Here is a 14,317-nt window from a genome sequence, read left to right on the forward strand (position 1 = left end):
ATATTACATACACACCAACAGAAGACTTAAACATATTCCCACATATTACACACCAGCAGAAGACAAACATATTCCCACACATTACACACCAGCAGAAGACTTAAATATATTCCCACATATTACACACCAGCAGAAGACTTAAACATATTCCCACATATTACACACCAGCAGAAGACAAACATATTCCCGCATATTACACACCAGCAGAAGACTTAAACATATTCCGACATATTACATACACACCAGCAGAAGACTTAAACATATTCCCACATATTACACACCAGCAGAAGACTTAAACATATTCCCACATATTACACACCAGCAGAAGACTTAAACATATTCCCACATATTACACACCAGCAGAAGACTTGGAGTGCTTGTATGGCACCTGTGGGTGTGATGCAGCTAGAGATGCTGTTATGGTACAGGAATACTGTAGTGGCCTGTCAGGGACATGCTCTGTTCTCTTTGTCTCCGTTGACTCACACAGACAAGCACAAACAAAGAGATTTCAGTCATATTTCAGCTTGTCTTCATGTTGACATACACACTAGCAGCTGCTCTACCTGAACTGTTCTAGACACCAGACAAGTTCTAAAACAATTACAGGTGTCAAAACACCTTTCTTTGGGTAAGAAGCCTCCGTGAAAATGTGTGTGTTATATGTTGAAACTCTCACTCTGTCAGAAAGCTTTGATAAACTTCACTTTACCTTTTGTTTTTCGGCAAGCACCAGAAACACTGCACACGGTTGCATGATGAAAGACAAACAAAATAATTCAGAGGGCTTGGATACTGAGACATCAAATAGAGAGGGGGAGTTCAGAGCTACCTCACCTCAGCTGACATTTCTTATGAAGAGAACAGAAGTGTGTGTGTGTGTATGCGAGTGTACGCCCGTGCATGTGTACCTCTGTGTGGAGGTCAGCCTAAACTAACAGGGGTAGAGCACCTAATTTCCAGTGAAAGAGGGCCCTTTCATGTTGCAGGCCTCACCTGGCTATAGACTGTGTTTAATTATTAAAGAGGGGTCTTACCCGGCCTCGCAGGCCCGCTTTTGATGCTTCTTAAATTCCATCCTGCTGACAGACTATCTCGCTGCACATGTGTGTGTGTGTGAGATAAATATATAGAGTGAAAGAGAGAAAGTGTGTGTATATGGGTAGGAGTACACTTTACCTGTGAAACCTATTGAATGCAAATATCTGCGTGTGTGAGAGACGGAGAATGTGTGTGTGTGAGAGCGAAAGTGAGAGAAAGTGTGTGTGTGTGTGTGTGTATGTACACATTAATTGTGAAAGCTGCTGAATGTCATAACAGAAGCTAAATTCATGAAGTACTGTACCGTGTCTGAATGGCCCCTGTTGCTGATCATCCATACCTAATCCCCCAACCCTATTTTGTCCCACCTTAGGCCCTTAACACACACACACACACACACACACACACACACACACACACACACACACACACACACACACACACACACACACACACACACACACACACACACACACACACACACACACACACACACACACAGGTTAGATGGGATTCGGTCCCAAGACAGATGCAAAGGCAGAGAGACTTTTACAAGGTGGAAGGTAAAGTTGAAGTCAGAAGTTTACATACACCTTAGCCAAATACATTTAAACTCAGTTTTTCACAATTCCTAACATTTAATCTCAGTAAAAAGTCCCTGTTATAGGCCAGATAGGATCACCACTTTATTTTAAGAATGTAAAATGTCAGAATAATAGAAAAGAGAATGATTTGTTTCAGCTTTTATTTCTCTCATCACATTCCCAGTGGGTCAAAAGTTTACATACACTCAATTAGTATTCGGTAGCATTGCCTTTAAATTGTTGAACTTGGGTCAAATGTTTCGGGTAGCCTTCCACAAGCTTCCCACAATAAATTGGGTGAATTGTGGCCAATTCCTCCTGACAGAGCTGGTAAAACTGAGCCTGGTTTGTAGGACTCCTTGCTCGCACATGCTTTTTCAGTTCTTCCCACAAATTGTCAATAGGATTGAGGTCAGGACTTTGTGATGGCCACTCCAATACCTTGACTTTGTTGTCCTTAATTAAGCCATTTTACCACAACTTTGGAAGTATGCTTGGGGTCATTGTCCATTTGAAAGTCCCATTTCCGACCAAGCTTTAACTTCCTGACTGATGTCTTGAGATGTTGCTTCAATATATCCACATACTTTTCCTTCCTCATGTTGCCATCTATTACGTGAAGTGCACCAGTCCCTCCTGCAGCAAAGCACCCCCACAACATGATGCTGCCACCAACATGCTTCACGGTTGGGATGGTGTTCTTTGGCTTACAAGCCTCCCCCTTTTTCCTCCAAACATAACGATGGTCATTATGGCAAAACAGTTCTATTTTTCTTTCATCAGACCAGAGGACATTTCTCCCAAAAGTACGATCTTTGTCCCCATGTGCAGTTGCAACCGTAGTCTGGCCCCCCCATGCTGTTTATACTTGCATACTATTGTTTGTACAGATGAACATGGTACCTTCAGGCGTTTGGAAATTGCTCCCAAGGATGAACCAGACTTGTGGATGTCCACAATTTTTTTTTTCTCCCCATGATGTCAAGCAAATATTCACTGAGTTTGAAGGTAGGCCTTGAAATACATCCACAGGTACACCTCCAATTGACTCAAATGATGTCAATGAGCCTATCAAAAGCTTCAAACGCCATGACATAATTTTCTGGAATTTTCCAAGCTGTTTAAAGGCACAGTCAATTTAGTGTATGTAGACTTCTGACCCACTGGAATTGGGATATAGTGAATTATAAGTGAAATAAACTGTCTGCAAAATATTGTTGGAAAAATTACCTGTGTCATGCACAAAGTAGATATCCTAACTGACTTGCCAAAACGATAGTTTGTTAACAAGAAATGTGGAGTGGTTGAAAAACGAGTTTTAATGACTCCAACGTAAGTGTATGAAAACTTCCGACTTCAACTGTAAGATAGGACACCTCACCCTTCATGTCAACTCTACTTGTCCGCAAACACTTTATGAGGGGGCGTGTTCAAACATGAGACAGAGGGTGTATACAGTAAGTGTTACTGATGGTGAAAACAGTGTTCCTCCAACTTCCCCAATCTCCCCCACTCACGGTAGCCTGTGTCTGGGCGCCATACTCAGCCTCCATCTTGGCCAGCCTCTGGTTGGTGTCCTCCAGCAGCACCTGAATGTTCTCTGTTTGCTTCTTCTGCAGGTCAAACTTCTCTTGCTCCATGCCCGCCACCGCCGCATGCAGCTGGGGGGAGGAGGGGCAATGGACACCACAGTGACAGTCAGCCTATCACAGCTACTACATGTGGTACTTTGCCTACCTCCACTGGCCCAGGTGTCCAATCAGAGACATTCTACTGTACCAACTCTGGCCTGTTCTGCATCTCTCTCTCTCTGCGTCTGTCTCTCTGAGTCTGTCTCGCTCTCAATTTCAATAGATATATCAAGTAGAGGTCGACCGACTATTATTTTTCAACGCCGATACCGATTATTGGAGGACCAAAAAAAAGCCGATACCGATTGATCGGCCGATTACAAAAAAAATATGTATTTGTAATAATGACAATTACAACAATACTGAATGAACACTTATTTTAACTTAATAATAATAACATCAACAAAATAAATGTAGACTCAAATAAATAATGAAACATGTTCAATTTGGTTTAAATAATGCAAAAACAAAGTGTTGGAGAAGAAAGTAAAAGTGAAATATGTGCCATGTAAGAAAGCTATTGTTTAAGTTCCTTGCTCAGAACATGAGAACATATGAAAGCTGGTGGTTCCTTTTAACATGAGTCTTCAATATTCCCAGGTAAGAAGTTTTAGGTTGTAGTTATTATAGGAATTATAGGACTATTTCTCTCTATACTTTTTGTATTTCATTAACCTTTGACTATTGGATGTTCTTATAGGCACTTTAGTATTGCCAGTGTAACAGTATAGCTTCCGTCCCTCTCCTCACTCCTACCTGGGCTCGAACCAGGAACACAACGATAACAGGCACCCTCGAAGCAGCGTTACCCATGCAGAGCAGGGGGAACAACCACTCCAAGTCTCAGAGCGAGTGACATTTGAAACACTATTAACGCGCACCCCGCTAACTAGCTAGCCATTTCACATCGGTTACACCAGCCTAATCTCGGGAGTTGATAGGCTTGAAGTCATAAACAGTGCAATGCATGAAGCATTGCAAGGAGCTGCTGTCCAACGCAAGAAAGTGCTGTTTGAATGAATGCTTACGAGCCTGCTGCTGCCTACCATCGCTCAGTCAGACTGCTCTATCAAATCATAGCCTTAATTATAACATAATAACACACTGAAATACGAGCCATAGGTTATTAATATGGTAGAATCCGGAAACTATCATCTAGACATTTACTCATTCAGTGAAATACGGAACCGTTCCGTATTTTATCTAACGGTTGGCACCCATAAGTCTAAATATTCCTGTTACATTGCACAACCTTCAATGTTATGTCCTAATTACGTAAAAATCTGGCAAATTAGGCGGCCCAAACTGTTGCATATACACTGACTCTGTGTGCAATGAATGCAAGAGAAGTGACACAATTTCACCTGGTTAATATTGCCTGCTAACCTGAATATCTTTTAGCTTAATATGCAGGTTTAAAAATATATACTTCTGTGTATTGATTTTAAAAAAGGCATTGATGTTTATGGTTCGGTACACATAGGAGCAACGACAGACCTTTTTCGCGAATACTTATCGCATCGATTATATGCAACGCAGGACATGCTAGATAAACTAATAATATCATCAACCATGTGTAGTTAACTAGTGATTATGATTGATTGATTGATTGTTTGTTATAAGAGAAGTTTAATGCTAGCTAGCAACTTACCGTGGCTTACTGCATTCGTGTAACAGGCAGGCTCCTCGTGGAGTGCAATGTAATCAGGTGGTTAGAGCGTTGGACTGGTTAACTGTAAGGTTGCATGATTGAATCCCGAGCTGACAAGGTAAAAATCTGTCATTCTGCCTCTGAACAAGGCAGTTAACCCACTGTTCCTAGGCCGTCATTGAATAGAAGAATATGTTCTTAACTGACTTGCCTAGTTAAATAAAGATTAAATAAAGGTGTAAAAATGGGCCAAATGGGTGGTCAAAAATACAGATTTCCGATTGTTATGAAAACTTGAAATCGGCCATTCCGATTAATCGGTCGACCTCTAATATCAAGTCACCAGAGACCTTCTTTTAAAACCTCTTAAGGTTCTCTATGGATAGGTGTCCCACACTCAGGACGGTTGAGCTAACATAGGCTAATGCGATTAGCATGAGGTTGTAATTAACAAGAACATTTCCCAGGACATAGACATATCTGATATTGTCAGAAAGCTTAAATTCTTGTTAATCTAACTGCACTGTCCAATTTACAGTAGCTATTACATTGAAAGAATACCATGCTATTGTTTGAAACAGTTATGAAATTGAAACGTTATTAACCTCTTGAACCTCTGGGGGCAGTATTTCATTTTTGGATGAAAAACGTTCCCGTTTTAAACAAGATATTTTGTCACAAAAAGATGCTCGACTATGCATATAATTGACAGCTTTGGAAAGAAAACACTGACGTTTCCAAAACTGCAAAGATATTGTCTGTGAGTGCCACAGAACTACTGCTACAGGCGAAACCAAGATTACATGTCATACAGGAAGTGAGCCAGATTTTGGAGGCGCTGTGTTCCAATGTCTCCTTATATGGCTGTGAATGTGCAAGGAATGAGCCTACACTTTCCGTCGTTTCCCGGTGTTTGCAGCCTTGTGACGTATTTGTAGGCATATCATTGGAAAATTGACCATAAGAGACTACATTTACCAGGTGTCCGCCCGGTGTCCTCCGTCGAAACTATTGCGTAATCTCCAGGTGCGTGCATTTTTCCATTTTGAACAGAGGAGAAACCAAACTGCAACGAGTGATTTATCATCGAATAGATATGTGAAAAACACCTTGAGGATTGATTCTAAACAACGTTTGCCATGTTTCTGTTGATATTATGGAGTTAATTTGGAAAAAAGTTTGCGTTGTAATGACTGAATTTTTGGGGGGTTTTCTTAGCCAAACGTGATGAACAAAACGGAGCGATTTCTCCTACACAAATAATATTTTTGGAAAAACTGAACATTTGCTATCTAACTGAGAGTCTCCTCATTGAAAACATCCAAAGTTCTTCAAAGGTAAATGATTTTATTTGAATGCTTTTCTTGTTTTTGTGAAAATGTTGCCTGCTGAATGCTAGGCTTAATGCTATGCTAGCTATCAATACTCTTACACAAATGCTTGTGTAGCTATGGTTGAAAAGCATTTTTTGAAAATCTGAGATGACAGTGTTGTTAATAAACCAATTAGGCACATTTGGGCAGTTTTGATGTAAAAGAATTGAACATAAATACATCATTGGATGAATTATGCCTGGGCTGGAATAATACATTATGGCCCTTTGCTTGAATTTCAAAGATGATACAACAAAAAAATAATTGTATTATCTTTACCAGATCTAATGTGTTATATTCTCCAACATTAATTTCACATTTCCACAAACTTCAAAGTGCTTCCTTTCAAATGGTATCAAGAATATGCATATCCTTGCTTCAGGGCCTGAGCTACAGGCATTAGACTTGGGTATGTCATTTTAGGTGAACATTTTAAAAAGGGGGCAGATCCTTAAGAGGGCAGAAGAGTTACTCTTTCTCATACATCTAAGCAGAGCTTCCCTTATGGATTTCACTATCATACGCTTGGTGACCCTGAACAGATAAGGGAAAATGTCATTAAGATCTGATTGAGCAGCTTAGTTAACTAGAGTTAGCGGGACTGAAAAGACAATTTAGAGAAGTACTAACATTATTTTTTCAGTAAAAGAAAACACACAGGCCTGGCCGAGTGAGCCTACAAAGAAACGTCTAGAATAAAGATTTCCCAGCTCTATAGTGAACCTGGCTTGGTTGAGGTCAGCCCAGATTCCGCCCTTTCAAATCCTTCTACTGCAGCCTTCCTCAGGCTTAGGAGTGCTTAGGGGCTAGGGCTGGTTGGAAATCGACTTCAGCCCTTCAACTTTCCTTTACCTTTTTCTCCCACTCGTTTTTCAGGGAGTCGGTGCTCTGATCTGACATCTTCTTCAGCTCGCCGATCTGCTTCTCTTTGCTCTCACGGATGACCTGGGACTCGCGCACCACACTTTGAACTGTGGATGGAAAAACAACACACACAGACAGAGAACTCAGTAAGGCCCAGCCTCAGGGCACCACACACACACACACACACACACACACACACACACACACACACACACACACACACACACACACACACACACACACACACACACACACACACACACACACACACACACACACACACACACACACACATTTGTTTCTTTCACACTACTTCAAGCAAGTTCTGTGAAAGTCACATGCTTTGTATCCCTCGTCATTGTTGTTTCATATTGTATGTCAGCACTGAGAATATCTCCAATCTCCCATAGTATAAATAGGTTAAAGCTGAGTATAGAGAACGTCTGCAACTAAATCGCTCTGTGCTGGAAGTGTACTGTAAAACATGCACTGTCACTAAAGAATCTGTTTATGACAAGTGTGAAATATCAGTCTCATAAACGTGCTGTTAGAAGGAGCACAGCTGGGTAGCATCGGGCCACACCAGTGGGGTCTCACCCTGTAACAGTAACACAGAGTTTAAACTGGGGTTGTACTCTTGAGTGTGCAGAGACACACTGGTGTAAATATCCTCTTGAGTCTGCCTCCAGGCTCGACCCCCACTATGACCCCACGATCTCTCACCTTTCTTCTCCAGCTTGCGCACACTCTCCTCCGATTCCTTCTGCTTGGCTCTGTACATGGTCTTCAGCTCATCGATCTCGCCATTCTTACGGTCTAAAATCTAAAGTGGAAAAGGGGGCAGGTAAATTCAACCTGTTCAAAAGTGTTGCATGTTGTTTCATAGAGTTGCAAAATGTTGTATAAATAGTGTAGTTCCGGACACACCTCATATTCAGCTCTTCCTTCATTTCTCATCTACTGTTTTTGTTCAGGTGGTTATTTATTTTTATTTATTAACCTTTATTTAACTAGACAAGTCAGTTAAGAACAAATTCTTATTTTCAATGACGGCCTAGGAACAGTGGGTTAACTGCCTTGTTCAGGGGCAGAACGACAGAATTTTACCTTGTCAGCTCGGGGATTCGATCTTGCAACCTTTCGGTTACAAGTCCAACGCTCTAAACACTGGGCTACCTGCCTGGGTATGCAGATATACAGGACATATCTGAGCATAACATTCAGGAACATGCTCAGTAGAAATTATGTGCTTCAACATGATTTCAGTGCACTGTGGTGGGTGCAAAATGTGTGTTCTCATACCTTTGCAAGCTAGACTTATTGAAAGTGAACCACTTAAATTAGTAGCCCAAGGCCCCGTCCAGAACCAACCCCTAGCACTAGACACTTGTGTGGATCTGAAAGGATTGGATAGGTATAAGCAAGATGGCAAAATAATCAGCCGGGTGGACAACCACACCTATCCAATTATTTCAGATCTACATGAAGTACCTGGGGAACAGGCTAGGGGTTGTTTCTTGACAGGGTCCATAATGGAGCAATATTGTATAATTGCTACACCTGAGGTTGAGATTGCCTGATTGCCACCAGCTGTCTCTAACTGAAAGCTAGACGAGTCAAGGTGCCAATACAAGGAGAGAGCAGCACCCTCACAGTTAAAGGGCCTCAGAGGTGTGTGCTCAGTCCCCTCCTGTACTCCCTGTTCACTCATGACTGCATGGCCCGGCACAACTCCAACACCATCATTAAGTTTGCTGATGACATAAAAGTGGTAGGCCTGATCGCCGACAACGATGAGACAGCCTATAAGGAGGAGGTCAGAGACCTGGCCGGGTGGTGCCAGAATAACAACCTCTCCCTCAACTTGATCAAAACCAAGGAGATGATTGTGGACTACAGGAAAAGAAGGACTGAGCACGCCCCCATTCTCATCGATGGGGCTGTAGTGGAGCAGGTTGAGAGCTTCAATATACTTGGTGTCCACATCACCAACAAACTAACATGGTCTAAGCACACGAAGACAGTCGAAGAGGGCACGACAAAACCTATTCCCCTCAGGAGACTGAAAAGATTTGGCATGGGTCCTCAGGTTCTCAAAAGGTTTTACAGCTGCACCATTGCGAGCATCCTGACGGGTTGCATCACTGCCTGGTACGGCAACTTCTCTGCCTCCGACCGCAAGGCACTACAGAGGGTAGTGCGTTGGGCCCAGTACATCACCCGGGTCAAGCGCTCCAATCAGCCAGCAAAGTGAGGGGATCAGGCAGCAAGCTAAGGTCCCCAAGATCAGGCAGCAAGCACAGGTCCCTTAGATCAGGCAGAAAAAACTGGTTCCCTGGATTAAGCAGAATAAAAATGTCCCTTGGATTAAGCAGAGAAAAATGGTCCCTGAGTTCGAGGAGCCAGGTTATATGATTAAGCAGATCTTTCCTGATCCTGTTCTACCTCCATTCAGATGTATTTTTCAGAACCATAACAGCTATGAATGAGGCAGAGAGGTCTTGTCCAACACCCGCTACTCTCCAGGAGACACAGCTCAGCCCTCTTTTAATGTTGTATCCCATGAAGTCAGTAAACCTGTACCTAACAGCATCTCCTTAAATCCCTAGTGCTGGATCCAAAGTTGTGAAGTATCCTCAGTGTAACGACGTTCGTCTGTTGTACGAAGAGAGTCAGACCGAAATGCAGCGTGTAGGTTATTCATGACTTTAATGAAGGAATTGCGGTACATGAAATAACTCAAAATACGAAAACAACAAACGTGAAACTAATTACAGCCTATCTGGTGAAACAACACAGAGACAGGAACAAACACCCACAAAATACAACGCGAACTCAGGCTACCTAAATACGGTTCCCAATCCGAGACAACGAGAATCACCTGACTCCAATTGAGAATCGCCTCAGGCAGCCAAGCCTAACTAGACACACCCCTAATCATACACAATCCCAATTACTACAAACCCCAATACGAAACACAACATATAAACCCATGTCACACCCTGGCTTACCCAAACATATACCAAAAACACAAAATACAATGACCAAGGCGTGACAGAACCCCCCCCTAAGGTGCGGACTCCCGGACGCACCTCAAGAGCATAGGGAGGGTCCGGGTGGGCGTCTGTCCATGGTGGCGGTTCTGGCTTGGGACGTGGACCCCACTCCATTAATGTCCTATTTCCTCCCCTTTGTGTCCTGGGATAATCCACCTTCTCCGCCGACCATGGCCTAATAGTCCTCACCCAGATCCCCACATAACTGAGGAGCAGCTCGTGACAGAGGGGCAGCTCGGGACAGAGGGGCAGCTCGGGACAGAGGGGCAGCTCGGGACAGAGGGGCAGCTGGGACAGAGGGGCATCTCGGGAGAGGGGCATCTCGGGACAGAGGGGCATCTCAGGACAGAGGGGCATCTCGGGACAGAGGGGCATCTCGGGACAGAGGGGCATCTCGGGACAGAGGGGCAGCTCGGGACAGAGGGGCAGCTCGGGACAGAAGCAGCCTGGTACTGAGGGGAAGCCCGGTACTGAGGGGAAGCCCGGTACTGAGGGGAAGCCCGGTACTGAGGGGAAGCCCGGTACTGAGGGGAAGCCCGGTACTGAGAGGAAGCCCAGTACTGAGAGGAAGCCCAGTACTGAGAGGAAGCCCAGTACTGAGAGGAAGCTCAGGCAGGTAGTAGGCTCCGGGAAATCCTGGCTGGCTGGTGGAACTGGATGATTCAGGTTGTCTGGCCGATCTAGAAGATCTTGGCAGACTGGCACTTCTGGCGGGTCCTGGCAGACTGGCGACGCTGGGCAGACTGGCGGCGCTGGGCAGACTGGCGGCGCTGGGCAGACTGGCGGCGCTGGGCAGACTGGGAGCACTGGGCAGACTGGGAGCACTGGGCAGACTGGGAGCTGGGCAGACTGGGAGCACTGGGCAGACTGGGAGCACTGGCGGAGCTGGGCAGACTGGGAGCACTGGCGGCGCTGGGCAGACTGGGAGCACTGGCGGCGCTGGGAGCACTGGCGGCGCTGGGCAGACTGGGAGCACTGGCCGCGCTGGGCCGACTGGGAGCACTGGCCGCGCTGGGCCGACTGGGAGCACTGGCCACACTGGGCCGACTGGGAGCACTGGCCACGCTGGGCCGACTGGGAGCACTGGTGGCGCTGGACAGACAGGAGACTCCGGCAGGGCAGGAGAGGAGAAAATCTCTGGCTGCGCTAAACAGGCGGGAGACTCCAACAGCGCAGGAGAGGAGAAAAGCTCTGGCTGCGCTGAACAGGCGGGAGACGCAGGACTGGGAAAAGCTCTGGCTGCGCTAGGCCTGCGCAGGAGAGGAGCGTGGCTGCTGGAACTGGCGGTACTGGAGGCCTGGTGCGTGGTGCTGGAACCTGGTGGTACTGGGGAGCTGCTAGGACCGGAGGACTGGTGTGTAGAGATGGCTCTGGATAGACCGGACCGTGCAGGCGCACTGGAGCTCTTGAGCACCGAGCCTGCCCAAGCTTACCTGGCTCGATGCCCACTCTAGCCCGGCCAATAGGAAGGGCTGGTATGTGCCGCACCTGGCTCTGCACCCGCACCAGAAACACTGTGCGCTCCATAGCATAACACGGTGCCTGCCTGGTCTCTCTAGCCCAACGGTGAGCACAGGGAGTATGCGCAGGTCTCCTACCTGGCATAACTATTCTCCCTTCTAGCCCCCCCCCAATCATTTTTTTGGGCTGTTTTTCCGGTTTCCAACCACGTCGCCGTGCTGCCTCCTCATACCTGCGCCTCTCCGCTTAACCGCGTCTATTTCATCCTTGGGACGGCGATATTCTCCCGGCTGCGCCCAGGGTCCTTTACCGTCTAATATCATCTCCCAAGACCAGAAGTCCTCATATTGCTGCTCCTCACAATTAACAGGGAGAGTAGGCTCAGGTCTGACTCCTGACTCAGCCACTCTCTCTCTGCGCTCTCCCCCGTTACTTTCGGTTTTCGCTCTGCGTCGCCGTGTTTTCCTCTTAGACTCCATTAGCCTGTAGCCCTCTTCGCACTGCTGAAGCGAATCCCAGGCGGGCTCCTGCACTCGCTCTGGGTTGGCCGCCCACCTGTCGATTTCTTCCCACGTAGTATACTCCATGCTTCTGCTGTCCATAACGTCGTCCTTTAGCTCCTGCCAGTTCACACGCTGCTCGGTCTGTGAGTGGTGGGTGTTTCTGGAACGACGTTCGTCTGTTGTATGAAGAGAGTCAGACCGAAATGCAGCGTGTAGGTTATTCATGACTTTAATGAAGGAATTGCGGTACATGAAATAACTCAAAATACGAAAACAACAAACGAAACGTGAAACTAATTACAGCCTATCTGGTGAAACAACACAGAGACCGGAACAAACACCCACAAAATACAACGCGAACTCAGGCTACCTAAATACGGTTCCCAATCCGAGACAACGAGAATCACCTGACTCCAATCGAGAATCGCCTCAGGCAGCCAAGCCTAACTAGACACACCCCTAATCATACACAATCCCAATTACTACAAACCCCAATACGAAACACACCATATAAACCCATGTCACACCCTGGCTTACCCAAACATATACCAAAAACACAAAATACAATGACCAAGGCGTGACACTCAGAGGTAATGTACTGTTCCTTATCTGGCGTAGACTCTCAAATTGAAATGTTTGTTATCCAATTCTCATTTAAATAACTGTTTCCCCCTCAGAAATAACTGACTGGACAGTGAGGAAGGCTGAAATGTTGGCCTTCAGAATGTCAAATGCAGCTTGGCCCGACTGTTATTCATGCTACTTTGTATTGACCAGATTTCAAATAAAACTTTCGATTTGAATATGCATGCTGTCTATTTATATACACACGTTAGTTATTTTTTATGATGGGCTCTGTGCTGTTTCTGCTTGACAAATGAATGTGTATGTAGAATTTTAGCTATCGACAGTTTGATTACCATTTCAGGGTGTTGTAGGCTACCTAGGTCAGACTATCAGACAGCACACAGGGTCCTAAGAGCTTTTATATCTGACATGTGTCCACTGAGGCTGGGAGCCCTCCAGTGACTCGTTCTAATGATTTCTCGTCAGCCCATTGTGTGACCGAGTGCAAACTCACTTTTCTGACACTGCAGATGTACTGCCACCCTTTGCTGCACAGGAGTTGAGACTTATCTGATGGGACAGCCTCTGGCCATGTACACAGGGCACCACAATAAATTGCACATCTGCTCATGTTCTGTCATTTTAGAACATTCAATTCTTTGGCAACAGCTCTGATGGCATGCTGACTGCATTCATGTCCAATTACACGCTGCCTCAACTTGAGTCGTGTAACAAAAAACTGCTAATTTTAAAGAGGCCTTTTATTGTCCATAGCACAAGGTGCACCTGTGTAATGATAATGCTGTTTAATCAGCTTCCTGATATGCCACACCTGTCAAGTGGTTGGATTATCTTGGCAAAGGAGAAATGCTCACTAACAGGGATGTAAACACATTTGTGCACAACATTTGAGAAGCTTTTTGTGCATATGGACATTTTCTGGGATTTTTTTCTATTTCAGCTCATGAAACATGGGACCAACACTACATGTTGCAGTTACATTTTTGGTCAGTATATAAACTCAACATGCAACAATTTCTAAGATTTTACTGAGTTACAGTTCATATAAGGATCTATGGATTTCACATGACTGAGAATACAGATATGCATCTGTTGGTCACAGATACCGTAAAAAAGAGGGAAGGGTGTGGATCAGGTGTGTGACCACCGTTCATCTGGTGTGACCACCGTTCATCTGGTGTGACCACCGTTTATCTGGTGTGACCACCGTTTATCTGGTGTGACCACCGTTCATCTGGTGTGACCACCGTTCATCTGGTGTGACCACCGTTTATCTCACACAGCGCAACATCTCTTTGCATAGAGTTGATCAGGCTGTTGATTGTGGCCTGTGGTTGTCCCATTTCACTTCAATGGTTGTGTGAAGTTGCTGGATATTGGCGGGAACTGGAGCACGCTGTCCTACACGTCGATACAGAGCATCCCAAACATGCTCGATGGGTGACATGTCTGTAGAGTATTCAGGCCATGAAAGAACTGGGACATGTTCAGCCTCAATCAATTGTGTACAGATCCTTGTGACATGGGGCCGTGCATTATCATGCTGAAACATGACGTGATGGCGG

At 45.3% G+C, this 14,317-nt stretch overlaps 1 protein-coding gene across 4 annotated transcripts in view; it reads right to left on the bottom strand.

Annotated features, from left to right (window-relative positions):
* The window catches only part of cep112 (centrosomal protein 112), a 263,230-nt gene that overhangs the window by 190,299 nt on the left and 58,614 nt on the right, over positions 1-14,317 (bottom strand). For all 4 annotated transcript variants that reach the window (XM_046306159.1, XM_046306155.1, XM_046306156.1 and 1 more), the window contains 3 exons: positions 7,868-7,967; positions 7,133-7,251; positions 3,143-3,286 (listed from right to left, as the gene is read on the bottom strand). In XM_046306159.1, the coding sequence (XP_046162115.1) occupies positions 3,143-3,286; positions 7,133-7,251; positions 7,868-7,967 (363 nt within the window). The remainder of the gene's footprint in view (positions 1-3,142; positions 3,287-7,132; positions 7,252-7,867; positions 7,968-14,317) is intronic.

Source organism: Oncorhynchus gorbuscha, linkage group LG16, assembly GCF_021184085.1.
Source record: "Oncorhynchus gorbuscha isolate QuinsamMale2020 ecotype Even-year linkage group LG16, OgorEven_v1.0, whole genome shotgun sequence".
In the NCBI taxonomy this organism is placed as follows: domain Eukaryota; kingdom Metazoa; phylum Chordata; class Actinopteri; order Salmoniformes; family Salmonidae; genus Oncorhynchus; species Oncorhynchus gorbuscha.